This window comes from Paramisgurnus dabryanus, chromosome 1, assembly GCF_030506205.2.
Source record: "Paramisgurnus dabryanus chromosome 1, PD_genome_1.1, whole genome shotgun sequence".
Classification (NCBI taxonomy): Eukaryota; Metazoa; Chordata; class Actinopteri; order Cypriniformes; family Cobitidae; genus Paramisgurnus; species Paramisgurnus dabryanus.
In genome coordinates, this window is record NC_133337.1 from 31,643,166 (window position 1) to 31,657,540 (window position 14,375).

At 35.3% G+C, this 14,375-nt stretch overlaps 1 protein-coding gene across 1 annotated transcript; it reads right to left on the reverse strand.

The window, feature by feature from the left end:
• Window positions 1-5,344: 5,344 nt before the first annotated feature.
• On the reverse strand, window positions 5,345-13,642 carry LOC135774929 (galactose-specific lectin nattectin-like). The gene is made up of 6 exons (XM_073813662.1): window positions 13,509-13,642; window positions 7,347-7,414; window positions 7,052-7,140; window positions 6,814-6,939; window positions 6,520-6,631; window positions 5,345-5,559 (listed from the first exon to the last, which is right to left on the reverse strand). The coding sequence occupies exons 1-6, from the start codon at window positions 13,640-13,642 to the stop codon at window positions 5,492-5,494; spliced, it is 597 nt and encodes a 198-aa protein (XP_073669763.1). The 3' UTR covers window positions 5,345-5,491.
• Window positions 13,643-14,375: the final 733 nt, after the last annotated feature.

The following is a 14,375-nucleotide window of genomic DNA, read 5'->3' on the forward strand; positions in this document are numbered from 1 at the left end:
TAACTCTTTCGCCGCCAGCATTTTAAAAAAAAGTTGCCAGCCACAGCCAGCATTTTTCATGATTTTCACAAAAGTTCAATGCCTTCCAGAAAATGTTCTTCTTTAAATATATAAACATACAATATACCAAATGAAAGAACAGACCCTCTGCTTTCAAACAAAAAAAAACTTTCATCCTACTTTCAGTAGTTCTTTTGTAATCAGCTTTTGAATATGGGTAGGTTTCTGCAAAAACACCACATTTTGTGCAAAAAGCAGAGATAATTCAATTTTTGTGACGGACTTTTCATAGAGATCCCATTCAGAGCGATCTATAAAACAGACACGGACATGCAGCTGCTTGCCATAGGGGAATAATAGCGGTATTGCGGAAAGCCGGAAATACTTGTCATTGGCGGGAAAGCGTTTTCTCTTGATTGACGAGATATCTCCCGCGTGGTCACGAAAGAGTTAAGTTGGTCCAACTTTTCACTATTTACAGCAGGGGTTCTCAAAGTCTGGACTTCGGTCCGGATCCGGACCCGAAGGGAATTTTTTCCGGACCGGCGTCCACTTCACATTGCAAGTGCATTCATTACTATGTGATTGATTAAATGTGTGCATTTGTTACTTGAAAAATGCATTTTAAACTTGTAAACCATTTGTTTAGTTTTTTTTCTTTTTAGATGTAAGTATTCCTTGTCCAAAAATAAAAGAATTTATTTAAAAATTTTATGCACAGCTATTTTGTGTACTAAGGCTTTTGATCAGTAACTCCTTATCAATCTGAAATCACTGCTGGTTTGAGTCTTTTAAAACATGCATTTGCAAAAGGTACACTCGTCAAACATAATCATTATACATATTCTTTATGTTCATGAAAATACCTGAAAAGGTTTAAAGTACAGCAATAGAGGGTATGCATTGAAGTCACTTTTCCACGTGATCACGCGGGAGCTCGCCCTGTTGAGTGGCGAAACATTCAACAAAATGAAATGGCTGGCTGTTCTAGCGGTAGCTGCGAAAATGTCAGTATAACTGACAAATTATCAGCAAAAATTTTATTTAGATGCACTTGATAGTGACCCTAACAACCTGTCAACCCACCTGTGGTCAATGGACGTTTACTTTCAGGATTTCATCTTGGTACTGAAACATGGCAATCTAAATCTATAGAGAAGTAAAAAAATTAGGCATGGCACCAGGTGCAACTGGCTTTTAAAGAGGATGAGAGCTGAGACTCTCATTGCACATTACGCCCAAAACACACCCTTTAGACAATGCGCTAAGATCGTTAAAATAGGGCCCTAAAGGGGTCAGGGGCAGGTAAGAAATGAATAAAGTGAATGTATAGCAGTTTCATAGTTATGATACATAAACATAATTTCATTATTTACTCACACATATGTTGTTCCAAAACATAGCTGCTTTTAATTTTCCAATCAAGAACTAAAGGGGTTATGTATGATTTATATGTTAAATCGGTGCAGGTTGATGTAAGTTTACAAATACATCAGTTCCCTTTGTTTTGCCTCAAAATTCACACAAGTAATGTTTTTAGTAAGGCATGTTTATTAAAACTGTTTATATTTTCTAATTAAACTAAGGTCTGGTACTGACTGAAGCTAATCTCTGTCCGGGAAACCACCCCAAAGAGAAGAAGCCTATAGTCTGTTTTCATATAAATTGCAAATATTCCTAGTCAAGCAGATGCAGAACTGCAGGAGAACAAGCTAACAAAAAGAGGTTTAAATACGATGTTTTAACAGCTTTTAAAAAATACTTGCTGAATCCGAAAAATTCATTTGTTTTAAACAAAAAATCATGTTCTATCGTATCAAATGCCTTCAACAAATAACATAAGACTATTATCCAATATGTACTCATCAGGGGCGCAATGAACAGTTACAAGGGGGGTATGCAAGACAGAATTTTGGGCCCCTTTCTTTAGATGATTGTTTGATTTTCATACCATTATGTGTAGCTATATAAAATTACTTAGTTGAGTGCGTTTATGTAATTTTACAGGTCGCATTTACAACTAAAAATAAATGCATGAAGCAAAAAAAAAAACTGATTTATTTGAAAAACGAATAGCCTATCATTTTAATCTGGAAAGGCAGAAAACATTCACGTGATTTTAAATAGATCAGTAAAAGAAGAATAATGCATGAAGATGCATTTGTGAATCTCTGGAAGGAGCTTTGAAAGTCACGGCCGTCGAGTGTTCTGCGCGGTTTTAGTAGCGAAATGTGTACAATTATGTTTAGCCTATAATAGTTCATTCTTCAGAGTTCATATTGATGATCTTATAGTCCATTTAAAAATGTTCTTACGAACTGACTGTATTCGTCAGAAAAACACTAAATAACTTCTATTCTTTTTATGTCGCTGTTCTCTGCGTGTGGTATGTGTTCCGTCCTCCGCTCATGACAAAAAGGGTGGCCGGCAAAATTTAAATTAATATTACGTTGATCTTTAAGAGTGTGCGCTTCGCCCGCGCACGCCCTTCGCCAGTGACACTGAAATTGCAAAAAGCAACTATATCATTACAAAGATAATACTGCATGTTTTGGCATTTGGTAGTATATTGCAGTAGTTTATATTTGTTACGTAATGAGATGCACGGTGTTCTTTTTAATGTTCTTTTTCTTTAATATTCACAACACTTATCAACAAAACATTGATTAAAACTAAGAGACAAATTATATTAAACGAAAATCATTTGGAGCAGACATTTGAAGCAAACAAAACTTAATTTAAACTCGAAAATTATGTCACTCCATTTGTACCGTCATATTAGCCTTCAATCCATTACAACAACCAATATATGGCGTTTAAAATTAGAGTCTTATTATTTGGATTAAATTAAAACAAAACATTAACAACATTACAACAATATTTAAACACAACAATAACATAAATATAAAATAGACATTCTCTATTAGGATATGTTAAAAACAATCTAATATAGCGTTTATAATAGCTGCGCTAAGTTTACTATTTTGGGCAAAACCTCCGTTGCAAACCTGAATAAAAATGAATCACTTTCATTTTGAAAATGATGCGCTGTCACATTAAAACCAGCTCTTAGTCATTTAAAATTTAACTCAATTATGGCTCATACAATTCTCCTATTTCATGTTTATTTAGAAGATAATATTTTTAACTACGCCTAATAAGTTATTGTCCGTCTTAGAAATGCAATAGTTGTCAGCAGTCGCTATGCTAATATTTCCCTAAATAAAGCTCTTGCTGTCCTTTTGTATTAACAGAAATATTTTTTATTTTTCATGAAACATACAGTTTACGGATCAGTATGTACGCTTTTAAGTGGCATGTGAGTTCTTACCTTGAAATGCCAAACAGAAGGGCTGTCGACTATTTGGCGTAACTTTGCATAGCAAACCCACCAAACTGATCCCAAACCAAAATGTTGCCTAGTTAACGAATGGTCCAGACCAACCTTACGAAAGTGTGACTTACAGAAGATATACTTAGTGTAGGAACATTTTGGGAATCGTGCCATAAAGTTGAGAGAGAGTTTAAGAAATAGGTTAAGAACTCCTTAGCGATAAGAACGTTTTGGGGAACCGGGCACATTGCTTTTATACATCACATCTAGAGTTTATCTATATAAACACACAGGGTGACCCTTTGACATTAACACACAACTGTACCATGCTATTTCATGACATTGCAATATTTCTTACATCAAACATTTGTTTCTTGAGGTTGGTTACATGTTTGGTAATACTTTCACAATCATTTAATCTCAAACACACATCAGTATCAACGAATATTACGCCACACAAAAGATTAACCAGTTCACGTTTAACGATTTTGTAACATGTTTCTAATCAGTCCAGTACAACACATACACCACTACTGAAAAATCCAGCGAAGACCAGCATGAGCTGGTAGCTGGTTTAAGGTGGCAGTAGCTGGTTTAAGATGGTTCTTCCAGCCTCGCAAAGCACCAGCTTAAAAAGTGACCAAAACACAGCTTGACCAGCTTGCTGGACCAGCAATACCAGATAATACCAAGCTGGGAGACCATCTAAAAGCAGCTCATCAGCTTATGCTGGTTTTAGCTGTTTTTTTTTCAGTATAGGAACATTCCCCGTCTGTCCGTCGATGTCAAAAATCAATTGACATTAACACACTGCCTCCAAGAATCCAAAACGTCAGTGAAAACTTTTTCACAGCCTTCGTCCACAAGTTTGTCTGTGAGTATGTTCAGTTTCGCCACAATAAAATGCTCACTTGCGCTTGAACTATATGATGTGTTTAAACTCAGGTTTAAACAATGTTCTGGTGAAATCGGAATTCAAAGAAATAGGCTGTGGGCTCACACAAGCACCGTTGCAGCTATGGCTTTTATGATTTTAAAGCCTGTTGCACCAATACACCCATCCACGCACGTACTATTAAAGACAAACGCTCAGCAAGTCAATGTTTTTTTTTTAAAATAAAAGCCACTTAAATATGTTTTGTAATGTAATGACATTTTTTATTTATACTTACACTGTAAAAAAAAATGAAAAGTTGGATCAACCAATACAATTGGTAACACCCAATCAATAATGTTTTTTTTTCTCAAATTAAATTGTTCAATTAAAGTATTTTTCACTTAAACACAATTTGTTTTAGGTGTTACCAATTGAAGTAATTTTTTAAGTTGGTCCAACTTTTCACTATTTACATACCTGTATATAATCCTCTAAATTATTAACTAAATACCTTAATAGTCCTCTTTCTCTAAAATTATGTTGGGATTAATTATGGGCTGAAAAGAAGAAGTAAGTAAATTAAAGTAATCAAAACATCATGATCATGTGAGTTATATGTTAAAGATGTAAAAACTGCACATTTAAATTTCAACTAAGATAGCCTGGGTTTCCCCATGCTGCCTTGCATGCAAATTTATTCACGTTGCAAGTCTAGCATGGAAACCATGGAGCAATTTTTCACCTCAAATTTGATAATTTGGTTGACTTGATTTGACAAAGATGTCCAGCAGAAAAAAACAATGGTTATACAATAGTTTAAAGTGAAGATAAATCTGTAGACATTTCAATTTTAAGTGTCTATGGAGAAAAATGTTGATGCTGCTATTTTTTAACAGCTTAATATTATTTTTCTTTGCTTCCCTTTTAAAAATTTAAAAATCAAGATAGACTTATACATTTTGTTGATGGAATTGAATGTTTTCAATACATTTGAAATTAGGACATAAAATCTGTTTATAACATTTCTGCATTTGTGTAACATTTCAAGACTCAATCTTTACATGTGCATCTTGTGACCTGCAACCTGTACTTTTTGCATGACTAAATTTACTCAACAATGCACTACATTTGCTTTATAATTGCTTTTATTGATTTGAGAAGTTTTCAGAAAGGTTTGGTCGTTTTTAAAGATAATTTCAGAGATATTTTATAGATTTTAAAGATCAGAAAAAAAAAGTAGTACAATCATAATACTTTTGAAACAGATTGATTTTTTATGATCACATGGGTTTGGCACAAATGTAGCTCATTGTGGTATAACAGGGCTCATCATTCCAGCAACGGTTATCTGTGGAATAAGATGAAAATAAAATCAGTAGTAATCATTACCAGTGTAGTTTGGGGGAAAAAAAGAAATATATTCAGTGCATTCAGAAAATATTCAAACCCCTTTCACTTGGTTTTTGCTCTTCACATTGTCAGCTGTGAGGACTTTAAAGATGTGTGTGTGTGTATGTATGTGTGTGTGTGTGTGTGTGTGTGTGTGTGTGTGTGTGTACCTGGTAATTATCACGTTGTGGGGACCAATTGTCCCCACAAAGATAGGAATACCAGTGTTTTTGTGACCTTGTGGGGACATTTTGATGTCCCCATGAGGAAACAAGCTTATAAATCAAACAAGATGATGTTTATTGAAAATCTAAGGTACAAGAAAGGTTTTTGTGATGGTTGGGGTTAGGGAATGGGGTAGGTAAGGGGAATAGAATATACAGTTTGTATGGTATAAAATGCATTACGTCTATGGAATGTCCCCACAAAACATGGAAACCAGAATGTGTGTGTGTGTGTGTGTGTGTGTGTGTGTGTGCGTGTGCGTGTGTGCGTGTGTGCGTGTGTGTGCGTGTGTGTGTTCTCAAATCATGCCCAATCAATTTTATTTACCACAGGCGAATAAATAAGGAAACATTATAGAAACATTTCAGCAACAATCAAGATAAATGTAAGGCATCTACGCTAAATTTCAAGTGCTGTTGCAAAATGTCTAAATACTTAAAAGTAAATAAAATTTCCGTTTTTTTTTATGAATCTACAGACATTGGGTGTAGATTTATGAGATAAAAATAAATTCAAACAATTGTACTATCAATCTGCAACATAACAAAATTGAAAAATAAATTGAAAGAGCTCCGAATGTAGTGAATGCACTGCATGTAACATTTTCTGACACTTAAACTAGCCTATTTCATACTAAATGCTATAAAATGTTAAGACTGTAAATAAAAACAATAATGATATGAGACTTTCTTACTGCGAAAGTTTATTTCCAGGCAGTGCTCTTTACCACCATAATTGTTAGGTTCTCCAGAGCACCAGTTGGCAAAGTGAAATTGAGCTCCATCTGTCCACAGCCATTGTCCTTCCTAATGAGTGAGGAGAGTCAGTTAAAAGAGTTTACTAATACTGTATTCACACACCATTAATGATATAATTCAGTCATTTATATTGTAACAATAAAATAGGAGATATTGTATCTATAAATTATTAAAAGCATTAATTTCAGACCAGCCAGACAGTATCAGCATTTCAGAGCAAAATGACTTACAATTTCACCATCATGGCCACCAATCCAAGCACGTGTGTTAGCAGACACAAGCAGACTCAGGAGAAAGTTGTTTTGCTCTGTATCGTGCACAGATGCAAGATATGCACCAATGGATCGACAGTTTTTCTAAAGAGAGAGAGAGATATTATTTTAATGCAAATATAAAATCTCATCTGTTTTAGTTTCATGACTGGTCATTGAGTATCCTTTAACAATCTGAATAACTGAATAACAGTACCTCAGCTGTGACCCAGTTTACTGACTGAGAGAAGAATTTGTAGCATTGCCCATCAAAACGTGTCCATCCACGTGGGCATTTCTTTTTAGCTATACAGTGAATAAAATATTAATAATATAATGCCACATTATCAGTTTTATGTTTCTGTGTATAAGTGCTTTAAATGAAACTTTTGTTGATATCCGTCTACATAATGTTACACTCCTTTAAAATTTTATGAAACACAACTCTATGGGAATTTATTCTGTAATATTGGTTTACAGGGTTTGGTAAATCTTGTAAATGTCTTGGTTACCTGGTACACTCTCAATAGAAAAGACCAAGAAAAGAAGCACAAGAGCTCTCATGACTGCCATGATGAATCTGAAAATGAATGAACAGGAAAAGTGACACATCTGCATTCATATACACCACTGAAGTTAATGTTACAAAAACTCACCTTTTTGTCAAATCTTCGCTATCAGGATTTCAGTGTAGATTGCTTGAGGAGTCCTATCTTTTATACTTTACTTCAGAGTAGGGGCGGTTCTAGACATTTTGGGCTGGGGGGAGCAGCCACCCTGTCTCTCCACCCTAAAATTACTATGTCTATCAAACTATCAAAGATATTTTTCAGAAGTTTTATTAAAAATATATACATTAAAAAATAATTAAAATAATACAAAATGCAGAAAATTTAGATGAAAAAAAAATTAAGTTTATGAGCCGCTTTATTTGTTTTGCTGTTCTGGGCATGTGTGGCAACCGCCAGTGGAGTACAGAAGAGTGGACAGTGGAGTAGAGCCTGTGCTGCAGATCACACGCAGCTGCAAACTCAAAATCATTGTTTTAAAAATAAACAGAACAGAAGCTAAGAAGGTATTTTCACTGATGTTTTAATTAGTTTGCTAATCTTTATGAGTGCATTCATGTCTGCAAATATAAGAAAAATTGCCATTTTAAATGAGCTAATATTAGTTATAATTCAAAATTGCTTGGGCATGCTTTGCAAACTGAAGAAAATTTGTTTTTATTTCTTTTTTTCTTATAACACATTTTGAAATACAGGGTCTATTTTTTGCCTTTATAGTTAAAAGTGGCAATGCTGACATCGTGGGCACGCGCATCAAAATTCTGAGGTATAAAATCTGTTTCCGCACGCACGGCAGGGGTGGACTTACCCATTAGGCAAAGGTCTGCAATTGCCTTGGGACCCAAGCTACCAAGGGGCCCAAAAACGCAGGGGTGTACTTGGTGAGCTATCACTTTTTGCCCCTGGTAATCATCTTTTGTATTTTGTAATTAATCATCTTTTCTGTTTTTCAGTATGTTCCCATAAAAAGTTTTAACGTTCTTATTACATCTGCAAGAATGTGCCCGCGCGGCACGCTGTACTTTTACAATGTGTGTCATGCAATATCCACTCCTTGCCACATGGTTGTAGTATGTTTTTACTAAATATGACAATAAATATGTCAAGTCCGACCACCGGAAGCGTTTGATATTTTGAGCTTTCAACCAGAGGTGTTTTTAGTTCACAGCAACTGTTTGAAAATTTTTGTCACTTTCAACCAGTCGGTGTGCTTCCACTAAACTCTGGACTCTAATAGGTGGACCAAAATATATCTTTATCTTGGTACTAAAACATGGTAATCTAAATCTATAGAGGAGAAGGTATAAAAAATTAGGCATGGCGCCAGGCGCAACTGGCTATTAAAGGGGATGAGAGCTGAGACTTTCATTGGTTTATTGCACATTACGCCCAAAACACACACATTACTCATTAGGAGAATAGGAACAACCCTTTTAGGCTGTGCGTTTGGCGCATAAACCATTTTCCCGTTGTTACATTAGCAAAAGTGGCATCGGACACGCCTTATAAAAATCAACAAATAACATAAGACTATTATACAATATGTACTCATTAGAATCTTCTATATCTAATATAAATCTATTACTAGTGGCTGCTGTTCAGGGTTCTCCACTGATATAATGGATATGTTGTAATGCACGGTAAGTTGTTTTTGGATAAAAGCGTCTGTCAAAATAAATGTAAATGTACTTCAAACTGTATACAAACATCCATTTTGTCATGGTTTAAAGTATGAAGTATAAAATTTAACTGAACTATTAAGTTAATGTGTTTTTTGAAGGGTTTATAGAGACAGGCATAATTATATTATTTAAAGATACCGAACTGGACAACAAGAGCTGCAGTTGTTCCTTGTTGTTTTTAGTTTAATTGCACCCTCTACTGTCTGTTACTTGTTTCACAATGCATCATACTTCTTCTTCTTCTTTACGCCATTCCAGCATCTATGTCTATATTCATGGCGCGAACATGTTAATCCATGCACTGCCTAACTTGCATGTTTTTGGCCTGTGGGAGTAGTACTCCGAGTAAACCCACGCAGACACAGGGAGAACATGCAAACTCCACACAGAAAGGCCACCTGCCCTAGGCCGGGGCTCGAACCTGGGACCGTCTTGCTGCACTGTAAAAAATTACTCTGGAGGGTGTTAAATTTAACCCATGAAAATTAGTTATAATTTAATTAAGTATATAAGCTAGCAAGTAAAATAAAAAATAATGGGTATATTCTACCTTCACTATCCAATTTTTAACAGTAATAACTGCAATACTAAAAAAATAAGTAACATATACCCCAAAATATTGGCCTTAGCACCGCAAAGTGCGCATGAATTAACATCCAGGCGGGACTCGAGTCACCATTTTTTCATGTCATATCGGCGGGAGAACTGCGGTTTGTTGACAGGTAAGTTTTTATTTAACTTGTTGATATCATCATGAATGGAAATGTTAAGTTGGTTAACTGTAAAATCTACCAGAAGTTTAGTCATTTGCGTGCTTCTCTGTCTCTGTTGTTGACAGATTGATAGGTTAGAATATGTCAGTCAGGTTAGCTTTGAATGAAACATCGCCCAGTTCTTGCACCTGCGAATACGAATAAATATCCATATTTATGATTAAAATATTAACTTCCATTATTATTATTTACATGTCTGAATCTCGTGAACAGCGGAGCTGCTCAATATGAGTGGTTGAACTTGAGCAAGCCACGTGACGAGAGAGAGCAGCGGACGGTTGATGTACGATACAGACGGGAGGGCGTCGAGCAGACAAACAAACAACGGTAAAGCTGTCGATGCTAGATAATTACTGTAAAAGTTTTCTTGCATTTATCTGTTAATATATTGAGTTTTGTTTTAGAAGGGATCCATTTATGAAGCCATTTTATTATTATTATTATCATTTACGGATATATACTTAACGTTGCCTTTCGCTTTTTAATGTCTGTTCAAAAAAGTATTTCGGAGTTCATATGTTATATATGAGACTTGTATATGAAGTTGAATCACTTAAAATTGAATGTAAGTACTTCTTGTTAGTGTTCAATGTTTTATGCACGTGTACTGTGAGTTATAGCATAATATGAAGTTGTATTTTTGCACTTAATAAGTTTTAAATGAAGTTGAAATGTTTGTTTGTATCGATATAGCATGCTAGTCTACTGAGGTAAATGAGATCAGTTTTTCCTCTCATATTATTGTCTTCTTTAATTTTCTAATGATAACGTGAAGAACAGTATTTAGGAATCTTGCTTTTAATGGTTTTTTAACATCTCATGAAGCCTTGGTTTATTTTGTTTTATGAAATAATATGTTCAAGAAGCTTTATGTAAAACTATGATATGTTGTATTTCACTTGAAATGTATTGGGGTTATTATACGTCCAATAATTAGTTTTAAATGTTTACAGAATGTTATTTGGTCAATAAAGCAAGCAATTTATGCAATCTTGTGCATGACTATTTTCTTATTCAACCCTCTCTGAATAAGTAATATGTAATGTTTCTTAATGGCTTATCATTATTAATAATAATTTAATAGATCTGTGCCTTAATACCAATAGGGTTAATGTTATTCATTTTTTTATAAGTAATTAGTTATGAAAAAATAGGTAGACCTTACCTAATTTTTTTTACTTTATCATAGTAATTAAATTTAGGTACTTTTTAATCAAATATATAGGATATAATTTACTCAAACAAAGTGAGTGCAAATTGTTACAACAATTTTTTTGAGTAAATTCTATAGGTTGTTTTTTACAGTGTGGATCCTGCATGGATGCAATAGATGGTGCATTCCCAGACATCACAACTGAACAATGTCAGGGTGGATAAGACATGGTAAAGGATTTTTCCCAAGATACCTTGCCAGAGAAGAAATCAGGTGTGATGTGAATGAGAACATTTGGCCAAATAGAAATGCAATAGATGAGATGATGAGATTTTCTTTTTGTGTTTCTATGTGTTTGAGATTTTTTTTCTGTTTGTAATTGTTTTATTTTTACTTTATACTGTAAATGGCTGCAATATTGAAAATGTTTGTTATCTTGCTGTAATATCCTGTTGTAAATACTGTAAAGTCTTTAATGCGGCAGTTGTGTCTCTGTCTTCTTTTTTCACAAACTGGACATTCTCTAAAGCTACTTTGAGATTTATGATTTTTTGCAGCAAAACAAACAAAATGTTCACATTTACTAAACCCAACCAAACAAAAATATAAAGAGATTTTAAAAGAAACTGCAGTGCCAAACACAATGTATGATCAATACAATATAGTGTCTGTTGTATAAGGGCATACCTGACACATATAAACTGATGCAGTTTCGGTTTTTCCATCTGATATTAGTGTTTTTTATGACATTGTGTTATGATTGACTTAATGTTTCTGTTGAAAGAGAACATGAGTTTGTGATTTTGGCAAAACTAGTTGATTCTGAGTGTTTACAGTGTTTTGTTAAACAATGTGAGAGTTTAGTTAGCAATTTGGATTTTGAGCATGACATCAATGATTTTGCCTGTTGTGTATTGTAGGTGTGTTGGTGCGTTAAATGCTTTTGAAAATTGTTCGAAGTATTGAAAAATCTATAATAGCAATCGTCAAAAACTGTTAACACGTTTTTATAACAATTTTATCGGGCCCCGGAAACATTTAAAAAAGAACACAAAGAATGGCCTCTCAGCTGCCATAGTTGCAACTCTTGCGTTAAACGCATCCCTGTTTCTGTTTAAGAAACGTTGTGCAACTTTTTTCCTGGGCTGAACGCAACCCTGATGACCGTGTTGAACCAACTGGTTGGACGGTGTTGTAATTTGACAGTAAGTGATTTGATATTGCAAGGAAGTGACTTCATGATAGATTTTTGTGTGTAATGTATGTTACAGTTTTTTTCAATCGCTAACAAGCGCTTACCCATACTTCAGATCATTTTTCTAAACACTTAACACAGTTTTCCACCTACAAAACACAATTGGCCAAATGCATCATTTTCTTCTCAAAAACAAATTTTGTTAAATAAATACTAACTCTTCATTTCAAAATAGAACAAATCTTTCTCTGCACATAATAACTTTACCAAAACACTGGAAATCCGACTCAAAATAAAATTATTCTTTCAAAGAATAACACTTCTTTTCACTTCACAAGGTAAAAGCAATCAATTAAAGTACACCAGGTTTCAAAATACTGGCTATTGTTTACATTACAAAAACTGCATAGACTTTTATGTTTCAGTTTTACAGGTATTTGCATGCAAAACATGCAATCCAACGTTTTTATGCTAAATGTCTTGGTTGGGAACTGTGTGTCCACATGTACAGCAATGTTCACATTCAAAAGCATTTCAGTAAAAAGCAGTTTTCCCCTTACTCTTGACTACAGGAGGTAAAGTAGAAACACAATATGATGACAGAAAAAGTTTTACAGTATTGATCTTGATCATTTTTGAGGAGCTTTTCTCTTCCCCCAGAAGGTGGACGACGTTGCATTCTTTAGAGGGACAACATTTTTTACATATGCATTACTGCATGACCTTATTGACATGTCAAGTGAGAATAGAAACAATCTATGTAAAATGCAATACTTACCTGTTGGTTTGTTGAAAGATGCGTATAATGGAGGCAACCTCCTAAAATTGGGCTGCACTCTTTCACCAGCCTCTTTTACTGAAATCAGTGAATTTCATCACTGACTACTGTTCTTGCAGCCCTTGGAATGCCACCACCATGCATTCTTACACCTCAACATTGCCCTCTCCTTGGGCCTGCTCTTCTCCCTGACCCTCCTCCTCTCACTGCTCCTGCACCTCTCACTGCTCCTGCACCTCTCACTGCTACTGCACCTCTCACTGCATCTCTCACTGCACCTCTCACTACTCCTGCACCTCTCACTGCATCTCTCACTGCACCTCTCACTACTCCTGCACCTCTCACTGCATCTCTCACTGGGCCTGCTCTTCTCCCTGACCCTCCTCCTCTCACTGCTCCTGCACCTCTCACTGCTCCTGCATCTCTCACTGCTACTGCACCTCTCACTGCATCTCTCACTGCACCTCTCACTACTCCTGCACCTCTCACTGCATCTCTCACTGCACCTCTCACTACTCCTGCACCTCTCACTGGGCCTGCTCTTCTCCCTGACCCTCCTCCTCTCACTGCACCTGCATCTCTCACTGCTCCTCTCACTACTCCTCTCATTGCTCCTGCATCTCTCACTGCACCTCTCACTGGACCTGCTCTTCTCCATGTGCCCCTTGCTTTTATGCTTCCTCGTCCAGACATTACAGTGTTTGCCTGTTTCTGTTTTCAAAAACATCACTCCAAAGTCCTCCTTTTACTGTATAAGTATCAATGTAATAGAAAAAATAACCTAAGCCAGACTGGAATCAGCTGTGGTTGGCCCAATTTACCCAATATAAAGGTTTTTATACTGTATCTATTGTTTGGAATATTGTTTTTTCTATTGTGGGATGTTGTGTGTAAGCATTTGTAAATACTACAAAAACAATCCATAATTTTGGTGGGAGGTATAGCTTGTCTGTTAAGAAAATGTAAGCATTGTGGAAATGTGTTTACTGACTGCATATTGTGTGAAAACGACATGAAATGAATTAATGGTATGGCCACAAAAGACCGATGCTGTGCTAATTGTGTTTAGAGTTTTGAAAATGTGACAACTGATTGGACAAATGCTTATTAGCGACTGAAAAAAACTGTAAGTGTGTTTAGTGCTTTCCAAGTCACTGTGTGTAGAGTTTTGCAACAAGTGTGAGGTTGACAATGTGCTTACAGTTGTGCAAATATGGGCTGATGTTTTGTCTTTACAGAGTAAAACTAAAATAACAGCATCATGCAAAGCATTCTGGAACCCAGAAATCATCATCAATCTTCAGATTTTGTTTCCCTAGAATGCTTTGCTTGATGCTGTTATTTTATTTTTACTCTGTACAGGCGTTAGCAATTTTAGTTTAATTGCACCC